General features: G+C 46.3%; 1 protein-coding gene across 1 annotated transcript in view; it reads left to right on the top strand.

Moving 5' to 3' along the window:
• Positions 1-16,705, top strand: part of asah2 (N-acylsphingosine amidohydrolase 2) — a gene marked incomplete at both ends in the record, with an annotated part of 37,923 nt that extends 21,218 nt beyond the window's left edge. The window contains 7 exons of the mRNA XM_083635852.1: positions 3,337-3,376; positions 5,779-5,877; positions 9,025-9,120; positions 9,912-10,064; positions 14,684-14,740; positions 14,843-14,931; positions 16,504-16,705. Of these exons, the coding sequence (XP_083491978.1) occupies positions 3,337-3,376; positions 5,779-5,877; positions 9,025-9,120; positions 9,912-10,064; positions 14,684-14,740; positions 14,843-14,931; positions 16,504-16,705 (736 nt within the window). The remainder of the gene's footprint in view (positions 1-3,336; positions 3,377-5,778; positions 5,878-9,024; positions 9,121-9,911; positions 10,065-14,683; positions 14,741-14,842; positions 14,932-16,503) is intronic.

The following is a 16,705-nucleotide window of genomic DNA, read 5'->3' as shown; positions in this document are numbered from 1 at the left end:
TGTTGCCTGAATCATATAAACCAAACAGATATGGCCACATAGTGATCTTGTTTTAGTATTATTTACGCTAATCCAAGGTCGTCGGGGCGCGCCCCGATGCCTGGGCAGGAAGGGGGGAGCGGGGGAGAAGTGGGGGGAAAAGAGTTAGCGGAGTGAGCGATGCTCGCACACTGGATGACCCGGGCTTCCACAGATATGGGATATAGCGGGCAAAGGCTCCCTGAGAGTTCCAGACCGGAGTCGGGCACTGGCCACAGACTGCGGAGGGGTTGCCCCCTTGCCGGGCAGCTTCCACCGTCAGGGGGCTTTCCAAAGTGAAGTTCTCTTGGGAGCTCCAAACCAAAGTCGGACACGAGGCACAGACGATGGTGGGCGCGCTCCCCTGCCAAGCAGCATCCGCTGGCAGGGGGGACTTACGTTGATGCTGGCGCGGGCCGCGCTGCTGCCTGGCGGCGCTGCTGTTGCGGCCAGGCCCGGCGCTAGGGGCGGGCCTGACCGGGCCGGGCCCCCCCATTCAACAAACTGGCCCCCCCATTCCAAAAAAAAAAATTTTTTTTTTTTTTTTTTTTTTTTTGCTAAACGTTTTTCCGTTTTTCTGTTTTAAAGTTTAACATGGAATCTGGCTGTCATTAGGCATTGATTAACTGAATGCTATTGCTAACTGTTACTTTGAACATCCATTTGCAATGATTCTGGCTGGATATTAACTATTGTAAATTTGTCACAATGAATGCAATTTGTGCACAATGTGTAAATACACTTAATATTAATTGTTTAGGCCTAATTATTTGTAAAGTCACAACACATTAGAGATGTGTGTAGTTCTTCACAGATTTAGCCTCTTCATTTTGCTTTCAAATGCACCAGGTTGACGAATTTTACTTTAAAATGTACAAAATCTTCTTCCGGGGGAGAATCCCCCCGGACCCCCCTTGGGTAGCTTGGCCCCCCAAGCTAGTGGCAGGCCCCCTCTGTAACTTGGGTCTGGAGCCGGGCCTGGTTGCGGCCGAAGCGCGCTTCTGAAGCTGCCAGGCCATTTGTCCCCGGCCGGCGGTCCGAAGAGGCCAGAGGGAGAGACCGGCGCTTTGAGCAGTCAGCTGTGTCAGGCTAAGCTGCATGCCTGGGAACCAGGCAGAGTAAGCAGGCGGCATGGCAGCCATGGGCTGCTAACGCGCGCACTTGTTACACACGGCTCACAGCCTCGTGCCGGCTACTCGCCCAGCACTGATGGCTGTGGTCAACAGGTGATGGCTAGCGATGCTAGCGGCATAACAGCGGGGAGGGGGCTAGTCAGCCACCCTTCAGCTAAGGCCAAGCCTTCCACCCGGACCATCTTTAGCTAACTCGAAGACCAATATGCCAAGGGGCAAGCCAAGCCTAGTCAAGACGCAGGCATCATGACAATCATAGAAACAAGCTAAGCAGAATGCAAGCATCCAGCTAGCAATACCGCGGTAACAAGCAGAACGGCTAGGTAACACTGTGGTGACACCAGCCTGTGGCGATGCAGCCACTGGCGTATTTCAGGGGGACACCTCGGCATTCCAAAATGTCGGCACTCCGAAATACCGGCATTCCGACAAAATTGACGGAATGGAGATCTGTCTCGCCATTGCGAAAGAACCCTAACCCTAACCCGGGGGACCGGCTGGAGCTAACCTCTCCCAGCCCCCACGTCTAAACCTAACCTCTCCCACCCCCCATGCCTAAACCTAACCTCCTGCTGACCATAACCCTAAACCTAACCTCTCCCACCCCCCACGCCTAAACCTAACCTCCCCCAGAATTCTCCCACCCCTGTAGGCTAAATAACTCAAGATGCTATGTCGGAAAGGCGGCCTAATATATTTCGCAATGGCGAAACCTTTTTTGGAGATAAAAAGGGCCGCCTCTCCGAAAGCATAGAAGTCAATGATCGGAATGCCGACACTTCGGAATGGCGAGATGACCCCGTATTTCAGCATAACAATGACCAGCGAGGTGCCGTGCAGCTTGTGGTGTGTAAGCTATTAACAAGCAGGCCACTAACCAACTCTGTGGTGGCTAACGTAACCAGGCCGCCATGTTTCAGGCCGGCTGAGCCGTAACAAACGGACCCCTAATGTCTCCCTCTCCCCCTCTTCACACAGGGAGGTAACGACCGCTCTCCAGCCGCAGCTAGTCGGGGTGCAAGCAGCCCGGCTAAGCGAGGAGTGAAGCTAGCAATGTTATCACACTAGTGAACCCCACGTGCAAGCGGCTAGAACTAGCAGCACTAACAATAAGCAGAAGCTAACTAACTCAACGGGGCGGCAGTCTTACAGTAGCAACCCAGCCCCACAATAGCCGATGCAACACCGGGGTTAGAACACAAGCTAGCGAAGGAGCGATGTCCGCTCTGAGCTAACCAACTGTTATAGCAGCGTACACAATATAACACAGATGGCAATCATCTGGTTCCAGAGCCACACCGCACTGAGCGCGCGGTCTAAGCGGCTCTGCCCTTTCCATAACGAAGCTAGGTGGGGAGGACACAACCTAAGCAGCGGGAAGGAAACTTAAGATAGCGAACCCGCTGACGGGAAGCGCAGCACTCTTTCTGTAAAAGCGCGAGTCAGCTAATGCACGCTCTGCGTTCTCCGGCCCCAGACAGAACATGCACAGATCGTGCGGGTCATCTGAGGCCATCTCAGCAAGGCATCGGCTGCACTGACGGAACAGTCCATCCTTGGCCATAGCTGAGCGAGGCGGGCCCGAGAACACAGCCTGACTAGCACAGTGACACAACTCGCTGGCCCGTCCGGGACGCAAGTGAGGCAAGCCGGTGGCAAGCAACAGTTAGCGGTGCAAAGCAGCAGTTACAGTGAAGCTAGCTCTATTGCAGTGTTTCCCAAAGACTGGGTCAGGAGCCACAGGTGGGTCGCTGGAGATTTTATTTGGGTCGCCAAATAAATTTGCAGAATTTCTTCCATAGTCTTTTATTTAAAATGTGTATATTTTTACTGTGAGGAAATAAAAACAATTAGACAGCCTGTTAACTCTACATAAATGCATTTATTTGGTCTCATTTATAAAGTATTAGACATGTATATGTTTTCAGTAACATGCATAAAACCAAGTTATGTTTTGCCAAACATATATCTTTGAAATGGCTGGTCTTCTCACGATTTATAGATCAGGCCTGTTGTGAATTGGGTCACAATGGTTTGTCATTTTTAAAAAGTGGGTCAGTAGAAAAAGTTTGGGAAACACTGTATTGTATCCTATATCCTGTAGAGAGCTGTGACCTGTGTGTGTGTGTGTGTGTGTGTGTGTGTGTGTGTGTGTGTGTGTGTGTGTGTGTGTGTGTCTACACAGCACGATGGCAGGTAGGAGACTGAGAGAGGCTGTCAAACAGGTGAGATACTTGCCCGAGTCGACTGCTCCTGCTCTGACATCGTCACAGCAACACACACACACACACACACACACACACACACACACACACACACACGCACACACAACACACACAGAGTAGGCCATCTCAGCTATGCTAATTCCAGTTCCCTTATCTAATTTTTGTATGGGGATTTTGGTTACTAGCTTGCCCATAGCTCTTGTCACAATGCCTCCTTGTGTGTGTGTGACATCACTGACCAGTCTTGTCACAATGCCTCCTTGTGTGTGTGACATCACTGACCAGTCTTGTCACAATGCCTCCTTGTGTGTGTGACATCACTGACCAGTCTTGTCACAATGCCTCCTTGTGTGTGTGACATCACTGATCAGTCTTGTCACAATGCCTCCTTGTGTGTGTGTGACATCAATGACCAGTCTTGTCACAGTGCCTCCTTGTGTGTGTGTGTGTGTGTGTGTGTGTGTGTGTGTGTGACATCACTGACCAGTCTTGTCACAATGTCTCCTTGTGTGTGTGTGACATCACTGACCAGTCTTGTCACAATGCCTCCTTGTGTGTGTGTGACATCAATGACCAGTCTTGTCACAGTGCCTCCTTGTGTGTGTGTGTGTGTGTGTGTGTGTGTGTGTGTGTGTGTGTGTGTGTGTGTGTGTGTGTGACATCACTGACCAGTCTTGTCACAATGTCTCCTTGTGTGTGTGTGACATCACTGACCAGTCTTGTCACAATGCTTGGGTCCCCCGTTCGAGCCCTTGAAAACTGTGGACCTGAAGGTCCTGTCCTTGAAGACTGCGCTGCTGTTAGCCTTGTCTTCAGGCAAGAGGGTTGGTGACTTGATTGCCCTGTTGGTCCAGCAGTCTTGCTTGGTATTTGCTGATGACGAGCGGAGGGTTACGCTTCGGCCCAACCCCTCCTACCAGCCTAAGAATATCAACGCCAGCTTCAGATCTATGGTCGTGAACCTGGCTGCCTTTTGTCCCCCTCCTTTCAGCTCGGAGGAGGAGCGACGCTTGAACATGCTTTACCCGGCGCGTGCGATCCTGGCCTACGTGGGCAGGACACGCACGCTGCGCACCTGTAACCATCTACTGGTTTGCTTTGGGTCGCGGTCTCTGGGTGGGGCACTGTCCAAGGAGCGCTTGTCGCACTGGATAGTGGAGGCCATTGCTTGGCCTACTCTGCCGTGGGGAAGGCTCCCTCGGAAGGTATTAAGGCCCGCACCACGTGAGGTGTCGCGACGTCCTGGGCGGTGTTGCGTGGCGTGTCAGTGGAAGACGTGTGCGGCTGCCTCATGGTCTACCCACCACACTTTCGTTAGGTTCTATAGCCTTGATGTGGCCAGCGCGCCCCTTGCGCATGCTGTGTTGTCAGCCGCCAGGCGGTAGTTCCTTAAGTCACTCTTATGCCTGCGGATTGCCATGGGCTGAGGCCATGTGCTCCGTTGCCAGCCTTGGGTCTCAGGGTCGCACAAGGTGCTTCCTTGCAGTGGGGTTGGTTGGATAATTTGCATAGTGTGAGATTCCAAAGTTCGAAACGAAGTAAAACATTGGGGTTGTCCTACAACCCAGGTTTTACGAGTGAGAACGAGGAATCTCACACATCTAGCCTCGCTGCTTCTTCGGAACAGTGGGCTGCTGGACGCTTTGAGTGACGGGTGGCCGTGCCAAAGCCAGATGCCAATAGGTGGTTTTATAGGGGTCAATTTTGAGAAAATAGACATTGTCCAGTTGATGCGCTGCAGGGAGCAGCTTGGCATAGTGTGAGATTCCTCACTCGTAAAACCTGGGTTGTAGGACAACCCCAACGTTTTAGCAATCTCTGTCCCAGGCCACAACGTCAGGTCCAGTACCACCATGTAACAACCTATGAACTACACTTGAATAGACTCACTCCATTTTACAGGTCTGGTACCATGTACATATGAACTACAGTTGAACAGACCAACTCCATTTTACAGGTCCGCTACTGGTACCTGTTAAGATGCTGTAGTTCAAGTGTAGTTCATATGTAGAGACATAACTACAGTTGAATAGACTCTCCATTTTACAGGTCCAGTACCAGTACCTGTTGAGATGCTGTAGTTCAACTGTAGTTCATAGTTACATAATCAATCAATCTTCAGGCTAGGAGAAAATTCTGAGCAGGCAAGATGGCTGTGCCCTGTAACCTGGTTCACTGGTTTTGCGGCAGTACACGCCATACGCTTCTATATTGTGTTCTGCCCCAAAACCCTCTTTGAGACCTGTTTCATGTCGTCTTTATCACAAACACCACAAGTTCGATACCCATTTCACTATGTGACGACCCCCTGTGTGTGTGTGTGTGTGTGTGTGTGTGTGTGTGTGTGTGTGTGTGTGTGTGTGTGTGTGTGTGTGTGTGTGTGTGTGCGCGTGTGTTGTTAGGAGTTGGAGTCAGAGGGAACGTTCAGGGACACAGAGGTGGTGATCGCCGGCTTGAGCAACATCTACACACACTACATCACTACCTATGAAGAGTACCAGGTATACACACACACACACACATGCATGCAAGCAGACACACACACACACACAGACAACACACACACACACACACACACACACACACACACACACACACGTGCACACACATACACACACGGACGGACACAAGCACACACTCACTCACACATACACACTCACACGCACACGCACACACACACATACACCGTAGACCAGGGGTGTCCAAACCTTTTTGAATGGGGGCCAGATTAGATCAGGTGAAAATAACGGGGGGCCAGCTGCTTCTCGCATCATATGGGTTAGGTTATAAAAAATAAATAAAAAATCACAAGCAATACAATTGTACTCGTTTACCATCTGAAAACATTAGTTCTGGCTGTGTTCTTCCTACTTGGTGCAAACTGTATGATATTGCTGATAAATGTATCTTCAATTCCTCAAACCCTTTTCTTGCTAAAATTGCTCTTTTTTAAAGGTATGTGGACGACATTTTCGTCATTTGGAGAGGGAATACTAATACACTAGGGGACTTTTTTCAATATCTGAACACCACAACTGATTTATCTGTCCTTCACCCACGAACACAGCCTCACAGAGATACTTACCATCAGCAAAGATGTGAATGGCATGCTTCAGACCACCATCTTTCGCAAACCACTCAGTCGAAACACACTCCTGAGAAATTGATTGAGAGGGTTGTTTTCACGATTTAAACAGGTTTGGTATAGTAAAACGTGTATAATTTACACTAAAAATCTTGCAAAATCATCTCTAGAGTTAGAAAATATGTGATAGCATTGCACCAATGGTAGCTAAATGTGTGTTATCACTCGATGTATAACACCATGCAAAACACACTTTTCAAACCTAGTAATTGAGGGACTTAGAAATTTGAGGCTTCATGCAAATCAAGTCTAAAAGCACCAGATTGGTCCAGAATTAGCCCAGGGCATGCTCTAACAAATTAGCCACAGCGCCCAAGCCGGCGTTATTTCGAAACCCACATAGGTTAAGCCAAAACCACGCCCTGTGCCTGCCTACGCAGCAGTCAAGCGCCGGGATTGGCCAGGAGCAAGTCTTTTGTCTTCTTTTGACAGCTCGAATCTCCCACACCACAAACACTGCACGGCACGCAGCCCAGCGCAGGTTGCAGTACGCGAGGCCTTTCAACCGGAAGAAACACAAAAATTTCCGAAAGTAGAGCCTGCCCATAGCGCCGCTGAAAAACAAGGTAGTTTCCAAATGTTTATTGAGGATCAGAAAAATGTTAGCATATGAGCTAATTAACGTTAGCATACGAGCTAATTAGCATTTCAGTACTCTGTGAGAGAAGCCTTGTTGTGTTGTTAGCTATGCTAATTAGCATCATGAGTAGGCTACTAACCAGTGGGTGAATGTTCTAGCTAACATAGTAAGCTGGTTGTGAATGATACAGAGGTACAGTGAAAACATACTTTGTGTGTTAAATGCTAAAATGGGTTAATGTGGTAACTAATATTTAATATGCTTTGTGTGTTGAATGCTATAGACGCTATAATGTATTGACCTATTAGATTGATGACATTTGGTGACTAGTATTTTATTTGGTTGTTGTGTTTATTATTTTATTGATATGTTTATGTTTTGAATTGCTGTTTTTATACTGACACACCGTGACCGGAGACACAGCTCGTTGAAAGAACACAGTAAAAGTGTAAAGGTAAAGGTAAAGTAAAGTCCCACTGATTGTCACCCACCTGAGTGTGCAAAATTAGTTTTTCCGCATTTGACCCATCCCCTGGGGGAGCGGTGAGCGGCAACAGTGCCGCGCTCGGGAATCATATGGTGATCTAACCCCCCAATTCCAACCCTTTGATGCTGAGTGCCAAGCAGGGAGGCAAATGGGTCCCATTTTTATAGTCTTTGGTATGACTCGGCCAGGGATCGAACTCACAACCTCCCAGTCTCAGGGCGGACACTCAAACCACAAGGCCACTGAGCTGGTAAAAACTGGTATAAACCAGTGGTTTATACTGATATAAACCATATTTTCCAGATGTTGTGTCTTCATTGACCTTGGACCTTGGACCTTGGTATGGTATGGTATGGTATGTTATGGTGTTTATTCTTAATCCCCGAGGGGAAACATGGTTTGCCACCAGAGCGAGTACAGATACACAAACAGGAAACAGTAACATACAGCACAATACGAGTTACATAACAGCAAAAAGAGAGCATCACAATGCAGAGCTAGCAGTCATTAAACTTGATTAAAGCATTTTACAGCAGCAGGAACAAAGGACCTTCTCAATTGCTCAGTAGAGCATCGAGGCATCAAAAGCCAGTAAATCACTAAACGAGCTTCGTTGTTGGGGTGTGTGGATTGAAGAAGATCTATCTGGCCTGTGAACCTCTCGCCACAGTTCGACGATCAGTGTATTACACCGTGCGTTTTCTGTTCTCAGGCTCGCCGCCACCTCCTCTTGCAAGGCAGCCTTCTCAATGTCCAGTGCACCTTTCGCAGCTTTCAATAACCCCAACTCTCCATTCAAGGCTGCGCTCATCCACCTGGCGAAGGGTTTCACATTTGCTGGCAAGGGCCACTCTCAGACTTTCCGTCACATCGCAGGTGGTTTCCACGGAGCTGATCCGAGCAGCCTTTAATTGTTTTTTTTTAATATATTTTATTTCAAAATGTTATAGAACATACGAACAAGACAAACAGGCTCAGACACAGGGAAAAAAGAAAAGGGAAAAAAACATATCATTGACATTCATCATTAGAACTTGGTGCTATCAGCCACACAAAGTGCTTATGTGCTTGCAAAAGACAATGCGCATGGGATCCCACACAAGGGGTCCACGAGACACCGACCCTAACCTCAGTCACTTATCATTCTTAAGCTCGTTAAAGTAGGCCAAACACGCGTCCCAGATAGTTGAGAACCTTTTGAGCGAGTTGGTTCTCAGGGACCTGAGTCTCTCCATCTGTATAACGGAGATCATATCCATCAGCCACATTTGAAAAGAAGGTGACTTCCATTCCTTCAGAATAAGTCTTTTAGCAAAAGTTGTCCCCAGTGTCAGAGATTGTTGCACAGCTGTTGGCCATTACTATTTGACACTATTTTGAACTATTCGACAGTAGAATCTGACTGAGCATTGTTTTTGTTTGTTTGTTTGTCTTAGATCCAGCGGTATGAAGGAGCCTCCACTATCTATGGCCCGCACACGCTCAGTGCGTACCTGCAGAGATACAGCAGCCTGGCGAGAGCCATTGCTCAGGTCTGTGATTGGTTGACACAGTCAGCAGTGGGTCAGCTCAGGTCTGTGATTGGTTGACACAGTCAGCAGTGGGTCAGCGATCAGTGTTTTAGTCATCCACTTTCCCTCAGCCTGCCTCTATCCATAGAGTTGGCTGCCTCTACGGAAGTTGACCGCTGCTGCCCTCTAGTGTTCTCTAGTATACACCCTGTAAAATCACTGCCACGTCACGGTAAAGGGCGCAAATCAATCTGATGACCACTGTAGGAGTCAGTGTACCATCAATATTATTTAAAATCTGTTATATTGAGGTTAAAAAAATACATATTGGGGCTTTAACCACAGACGTTATTTCAGGCATTTAAACAGAAGCCCATTCAAAAAACTCATTGACTTTTTGTCGAGGGAGGAGCAAATACATTAGGGCTGCAACTAACTAATCATTCATAATGAATTAACTAATTATTTTCATTATCAATTAATCTGTTGATTATTGTCATCGATTAATCTGTTGATTATTTTCATTATCGATTAATCTGTTGATTATTTTCCTGATTAATTGATTTGTTTTGTCTATGAAGAAAATGGTGAAAAATGTGGATCAGTGTTTCCCAAAGCCCAAGATGATGTCCTTGTTTTGTCCACAACCAGATATGTTTGGTCGACAACCCAAAGATGAATATCTTTGGGTTGTCGACAAAACATATCTGGTTCTCTCTCGGTGTGTCTGTCTGCTTATGTCTGTCTGCCTGCCTCTCTGCCTGTCTATCTGTCTGCCTGCCTGCTTGTCTGTCTGTCTGTCTGTCTCTCAGGACCGTGTCTCCGGGCTGCCTGTGGGTCCTCCTCCTCCCTTCTTTGTGGATAGCCAGCTGTTCAGCCTGCTGCCGGCCGCGCAGTTAGACAGGAAGCCGGACAACAGCAGCTTTGGAGACGTCTTGCAGGAAGTCAGACCAGCCTATAGAGCGGTAACACACCCACATGCATGCACGCACCCACGCACGCACACACACAAACACACACTATGAAGTTCCAAACGACTCAATAAACATGCGCAGCTATCGACTGAACGTGTCACACAACGCATGCTTTGACACCTGAGTAGCAGACTTAACATAGTCAATTTCATTACGCGTTCACACACACACGCGTTCGCAGTTTTTGATACTACGCGACTGGATCTGAAGTTCCAAACGACTCAATAAACATGCGCAGCTACGACTGAACGTGTCACACAATGCTTGACGTGTCATGTAGTTTCCCCATTGACTTGTAATGGTCACACGTGTACGCGTGCGCTTACGCGCTCTGACTGCGCACCCCACGTACATTTACGTGTAAAATTACGCGTACATTTACGCGTAAAATTACGCGTACATTTACGCGTAAAATTACGCGTTCATGTTGTGCGCGATGCAGATACACTTCCGGTTGCGTAACACTCAAAACTGCGAACGGGTGTGTGTGTGAACGCGTAACGAAATTGGTTCTATTATCTTCATGCGTGCGTTTACGTGCTCTGGCTGCGCACCCCGCGTACATCATTACGCGTAAATGTACGCGTAATGATGTACGCGGGGTGCGCAGCCAGAACGCGTAAGCGCACGCATGAAGATAATAGAACAATTTTGTCAGGCGCGCACATGCACGCGGACTATGATGTGCGCAAACTACATCACGCGTAACAACAAGCTGCGTAGCACAGCTACTTACAGCGTGTACACGTGTGACCAGTGTTGGAGAAATTTCGTTACGCGTTCACACACACACCCGTTGGCAGTTTTGAGTGTTACGCAACCGGAAGTGTATCTGCATCGCGCACAACAGTGCGCGTACATGAACGCGTCGCGTAGTTCTGTTCTGTTTCTGTATTTCTATTTAGCTGTTCCATTTTCAGCAGTAGATGGTGCCAGTGACCAAAATATTATCCACAATCCAATTTCCCCACAGTTTACAACATAAATCGCCCATTTATCTTCATATAAACAGAATTGAAACGTGTAATAATGGATATGAGTCGGTAAAAGAGTTTTTCATGCTGTCAGGACTGTACCAGTTGACAACTTGCTTCTACCATCCAGCCGCAAGGGGTCAGTTAAACCTAACTCGGCAATCCCAACACAACCTATTTATACTACAGCTGTTGGGTCTGCATCTGTAACATGGTGTCATTCATTCACCAAATAAAATAAAATAAAACAACTATAAAAACAGTTTTACTGACTCATGTATCCATTATTACACGTTTTAAATGCTGTTTATGAGGATTAATGGGCGATTTATGTTGTAAAATGTGGGCCCAAGGGATTGTGGGTAATCTTTGGTGCTGACCACAGAATAGTCTGCAAGCAATCTTGGGACAGAAACCTGCTAGCGACATGCTTGATCAACTGGTTGGTTTGGTCACTGGCACCATCTACTGGATGAAAATGTAACATAGAAAGAAATAGAATAAAACAGAAGAGAACTACGCGACGCGTTCATGTACGCGCAGTGTTGTGCGCGATGCAGATACACTTCCGGTTGCGTAACACTCAAAAATGCCAACGGGTGTGTGTGTGAACGCGTAACGAACACTCCAACACTGGTCACATGTGTACACGCTGTAAGTAGCTGTGCTACGCAGCTTGTCGTTACGCGTGATGTAGTTTGCGCACGTCATAGTGCGCGTACGTGTGCACGCGTGACAAGATTGACTATGTTAAGTCATGCAGGCACACACACGTTGCTGCGCATGTGTCAGTGAATAATGACGTCGATTGGACCTCATACACACACACACATGCACGCACGCACGCACACCCACACATGCACACACATTAAATGGAAAAGTGCATGCACCTCAGTAGAGTGCAGATCTCCGCCAGGCACCACCAGGCACCTCTACCCCTAAAGCCCAATTTATGGCGCTGTCATAATAACACAACCCAGCGAGTTAGGAACAGACAGACGCACACACACGACCGATCACATAATCTCCCCCCCAATGTCTATGATGTGATAGGATAATGAAGATACTGATCTCATGAAACTAGAAGACCTAAGGCATCTGTTGGTCCCAATCATGTGATGCTGCAGATGTTACTCATTTAGTGCGATCTCCAAATGCTAAAGTTTTTGATAAATCACAGCATGACATTTTCTATGGCGTTCCCTCAAGGTCTTGGTGGGATTTTGGAGCAATATCAGTCAGCCTGAACCATATTTATTACAGTACAATGGTCAACATGAAACCGGGATTGTCCCCCTTTTTTATTTCAGATAATTATATTGGATATTTTATTGATATATTGACTGCAGAACTGGAAATGTCCCCGATTTTCATTTCAGAAATCTGGTCACCTTAGGATAGTGGGAGTTGATTGTGTTGATTGTGTTCATGTGGGTTGGAGTCCACCCTATTATAGATGTATGACATCACTGATCATGTCACAATGTCTATGACAGGGGTCTTCAATTACTTTTCACCAAGGGCCACATTTTGCTGAGGGCCGAGGGCTGGGTGCCGAACGGCGCCGGTGCGAAAAATTTGGGGCATTTGAAGGCAGGTTTAGAGGAATAACTCATTTTAAATTAACAGTTGTGATGTCATTATTCAGTCTTAACCACCAATATTTGATCCTTTTCTCACTCACTCCTATGTCACCACCTGCTCTCCCTGCAGGGCTTGAAATTAACTTTTTTGACCACCTGCCAATATGGCTGCTAGATTTAAAACTTCAAAGCAGATATAGCTGGGGAGCTATCAGCCCGCACACACAGATTTAAAACTTACCAGCCAATTAGAATTTCCACTAGCCAAAATGTTTTTCTTGAAATAAATGAGAATATGAGTGTGTTAATTTAAGCATAAGTATCAGTAAGTGGCTGGGGATTCTCAAAGCCTGTTGAGGGTTTGAGCGTTTAGCTGAGCACCACAGTCGGTCTGATGAGAGAACTGAGACATGACAGAGAGAGATATGTTGTGATAGATAGGCGTGTATAAGTAGGGTGGAACCGGAAGATGAATGTGAGCTTGAGGCGTGGTCTTGTTCCCGAACTTAAATTATAATAGATCATAACTACATTATGGCACTGCACAGGTGATCTTATTGTCCACAGTCTTGTCCCTGTCTTGTCCAAACACTCAGCTTTTGTAAGGTTAGAGAAATGGCTGGATGCTTGAGTCACCCACTCATGTTTATACCCTCTTTGCAGGAATCTCAGTTCAAGGTCAGTCATATGTTTATCAAAATCAGAGCTACGGCAAACACGGTTCAGCTGGGAGACAGGGAGGCTTTTCTTTAAAGGAGAATTCTGTTTTTTTTAACCTAGACCTTATTTTCATTTTATTTTTATTTTTTTTAACTCACCTTGAAAATACATTTTCCAAATCCATCCACCACAACGCAATAACGAGGCCAGCCACGGCCTGAAACAGGGGAAATGCGGGCATGTGCAATGTGTGTATTTACCTACTATAAATAACTTATTTTCTAACATGCAGAAATTCATATCGTTATTATATCATAGCGACAGCAAGATAATGGCAGTGGTACGGTAATTTACCTTGTTGCAGGAAGCCTGTTTGTTTACCCTGTCTGTCTGCTGTCCGTCACAAAAGCTCCCGATCCTCCACTCCTCCAAACGATCCACGTTATTCCAGCTCAAATAAATACGTGCGGCCATCGAATTCAACTACATCATCCATGATTTTGAAATCAAATAAATATCAGATGTGTTTTTAGCATGCTAGGCTTATTGAGCTATAGCTCTGCTCTGCAGAGGTAAACTCAACAGGGTGAGTTGAAACGTTGAAAGCACTTCACGTTCACAACAGGGCGAGTTGGAAGCACATCCGGGGCAGAGCAGAGTAGCTAGCTAAAAACACGTCTGATATTTATTTGATTTTTACTTATTTTTATTTTTTATTTGATAGTTTTCATTGATAAAAATAGCCTATTTGGCAGCAGAGTGGCATATTCCATACAGGACTAATGCTGGAAAAATATGAAGATTTCAATCACATCATACAGGCCAAAAGCAATACAGTTGCACTTGCAGCTGCAAAATGCAGGAGTAGCCTAGATATGAATTAGCCTACATCTGTGTGTAGGCTATCACATTAAATTATTTATAGGCTATTCTGGCGTGTATGACCATGTCGAACCCAACGTCGGCCTCAGCTCCGTTGTGCACATGGCAAAGTGTGCTTTGGAGACGTTTATGTAACCTTTTTACGCCGGTGATTTCCTCTAACAATGGCCCGTCGCCATCTTTTGAGGTCAGAGGGAGGAACTATATCGTGGTGGAAGCCCTTTCGGTTTCAGTGTCACGTCAGAGAATGTAAGCGATGTGTGCGTCCTGGTAGCTCACCTGGTAGCACGCATACCATGAAGGCTCAGCCCTTTGCACGGCCGATCCGGATGCGAATCCGACCTGCGGTCCTTTGCCACATGTCATCCCCTCTCTTCCCCCACCTTTCCTGTCTGCCCACTGTCCTTATATAAAAATAAATAAATAAAGGCAAAATGCCCAAAAAATAATCTTAAAAAAAATAATGTAAGCACGGTGACATGTGTGTGTGTGTGTGTGTGTGTTTTTCTAGGGTGACGTTGCCTCTGTCACATTTGTAGCAGGGAACCCCAGACACTCCGGAGACATAGTAAGACCAACTTCTTTCTTTCTTTCTTTCTTTCTTTCTTTCTTTCTTTCTTTCTTTCTTTCTTTCTTTCTTTCTCACCTCTTTTTTCCTTGTCTGTTGCAGAGAGATAAAACCTTTGTTGCCGTGGAGATTTACCATAACAGCACAGCGACCTGGGAGGTCATCAACACCGATGCATCATGGGAGACCAGGTGTGTGTGAGTGTGTGCGCACGCGCGTGCGTGCGTGTGTGTGTGTGTGTGTGCGTTTGTGTGGTTTTAGTTGGGTGGGAAAGAGCAGCAGCACCAGGCTGAAACAATAAAAAAACTATATACAGTAAACGTGTGTGTGTGTGTGTGTGTGTGTGTGTGTGTGTGTGTGTGTGTGTGGGAGGGAGGGGCGTCAAAAAAAAGAGGTGAAATGATATGTATTATTGATGTATACAGACAACCAAATCCTGCCTCATCATAAATAGAAACTAGAAGGACTGCAATGCGGACTTATGCGTCCGCCATTAGTTCATTCTTGACTCCAAATCGCCATTTAAGGCAAATTGGAAGAAATTCCGTCAAGCCGTTCTTGAGATATCGCTTTAACAAACTTGGGAATGGCATTTGTGAGGTCACAAGGCACTCCTGAGATGTTGCGTTACAGAGCTTGGAAATTAGGTGTGTGAGGTCACAGTGACCTTGAACTTTGATGTAATCAGTTCATCCTTGAGTCCAAGTGGACGTTTGAGGCAAATTCGAAGAAATTCCATCAAGACATTCCTGAGATATCACGTTAACAAGCTTGAAAATGGCATTCAAGAGGTCAGAGTGACCTTGACCTTTGACCTTTGATAACCAAAATGGAATCAGTTCATCCTCAGAATAAATTCTATCAAGCCGTTCTTGAGATATTGCGTTAACGAACTTGGGAATGGCGTTCGGAGGTCACAGTGACCTTGAACTTTGACCACCAAAATGTAATCAGTTCATCCTTGAGGCCAGTTAATGTTTGAGGCAAATTTGATGAAATTCCTTCAAGGCATTCCTGAGATATGACGTTAACAAGCTTGAAAATGGCGTTGGAGAGGTCACAGTGACCTTGACCTTTGATCACCAAAATGTAATCCGTTCATCCTTGCGCCCAAGTCGACGTTTGAGCCAAATTGGAAGAAATTCCATCAGGCCTTTCTTGAGATATCGCTTTAACAAACTTGGGAATGGCATTTGTGAGGGCACAGTGACCTTGACCTTTGACCATGAAAATCTAACCTTGAGTCCAAGTCCAAGTCCAAGTAACAAACTTGAAAATGGCGTTCGAGAGGTCACAGTGACCTTGGCCTTTGACGTTTGACCACCAAAATCTAATCAGTTCATCCTTGAGTCCAAGTCGATGTTTGAGGCAAATTTGATGAAATTCCCTCAAGGCATTCGTGAGATATAGCATTAACAAGCTGGAAAATGGCGTTTGAGAGGTCACAGTGACCTTGACCTTTGACCTTTGACCACCAAAATGTAATCAGTTCATCCTTGAGTCCAAGTCGATGTTTGAGACAAATTTGATGAAATTCCGTCAAGGCATTCCTGAGATATCGCGTTAACAAGCTTGAAAATGGCATTCAAGAGGTCACAGTGACCTTGACCTTTGACCTTTATATACATATATATATATATATATATATATATATATATATATATATATATATATACATATACACACACACACACACACACACACACACACACACACACACAACTGCTGTTGGGAGTAAACTCCTGCTGTGATTGGTCTGGCAGGTTCTCCTGGCTGAAGGGGGCGGACCGGCAGAGTAACGCCACAGTGGATTGGTTCATCCCCCTGACAGCACTGACGGGCTCCTACAGGATCAGACACTACGGACACTACAAGCAGATAAAGGGCCTACGCCCCGTCATCACAGCCTACACCGGCACGTCCCAAGTCTTCACAGTCACTCACAACTATTACCATTCAAAATAA

The sequence above is a fragment of the Poromitra crassiceps genome, assembly GCF_964638095.1.
Source record: "Poromitra crassiceps genome assembly, chromosome: 4".
NCBI lineage: Eukaryota > Metazoa > Chordata > Actinopteri > Beryciformes > Melamphaidae > Poromitra > Poromitra crassiceps.
This window is presented reverse-complemented; position numbering and strand designations above follow the sequence as displayed.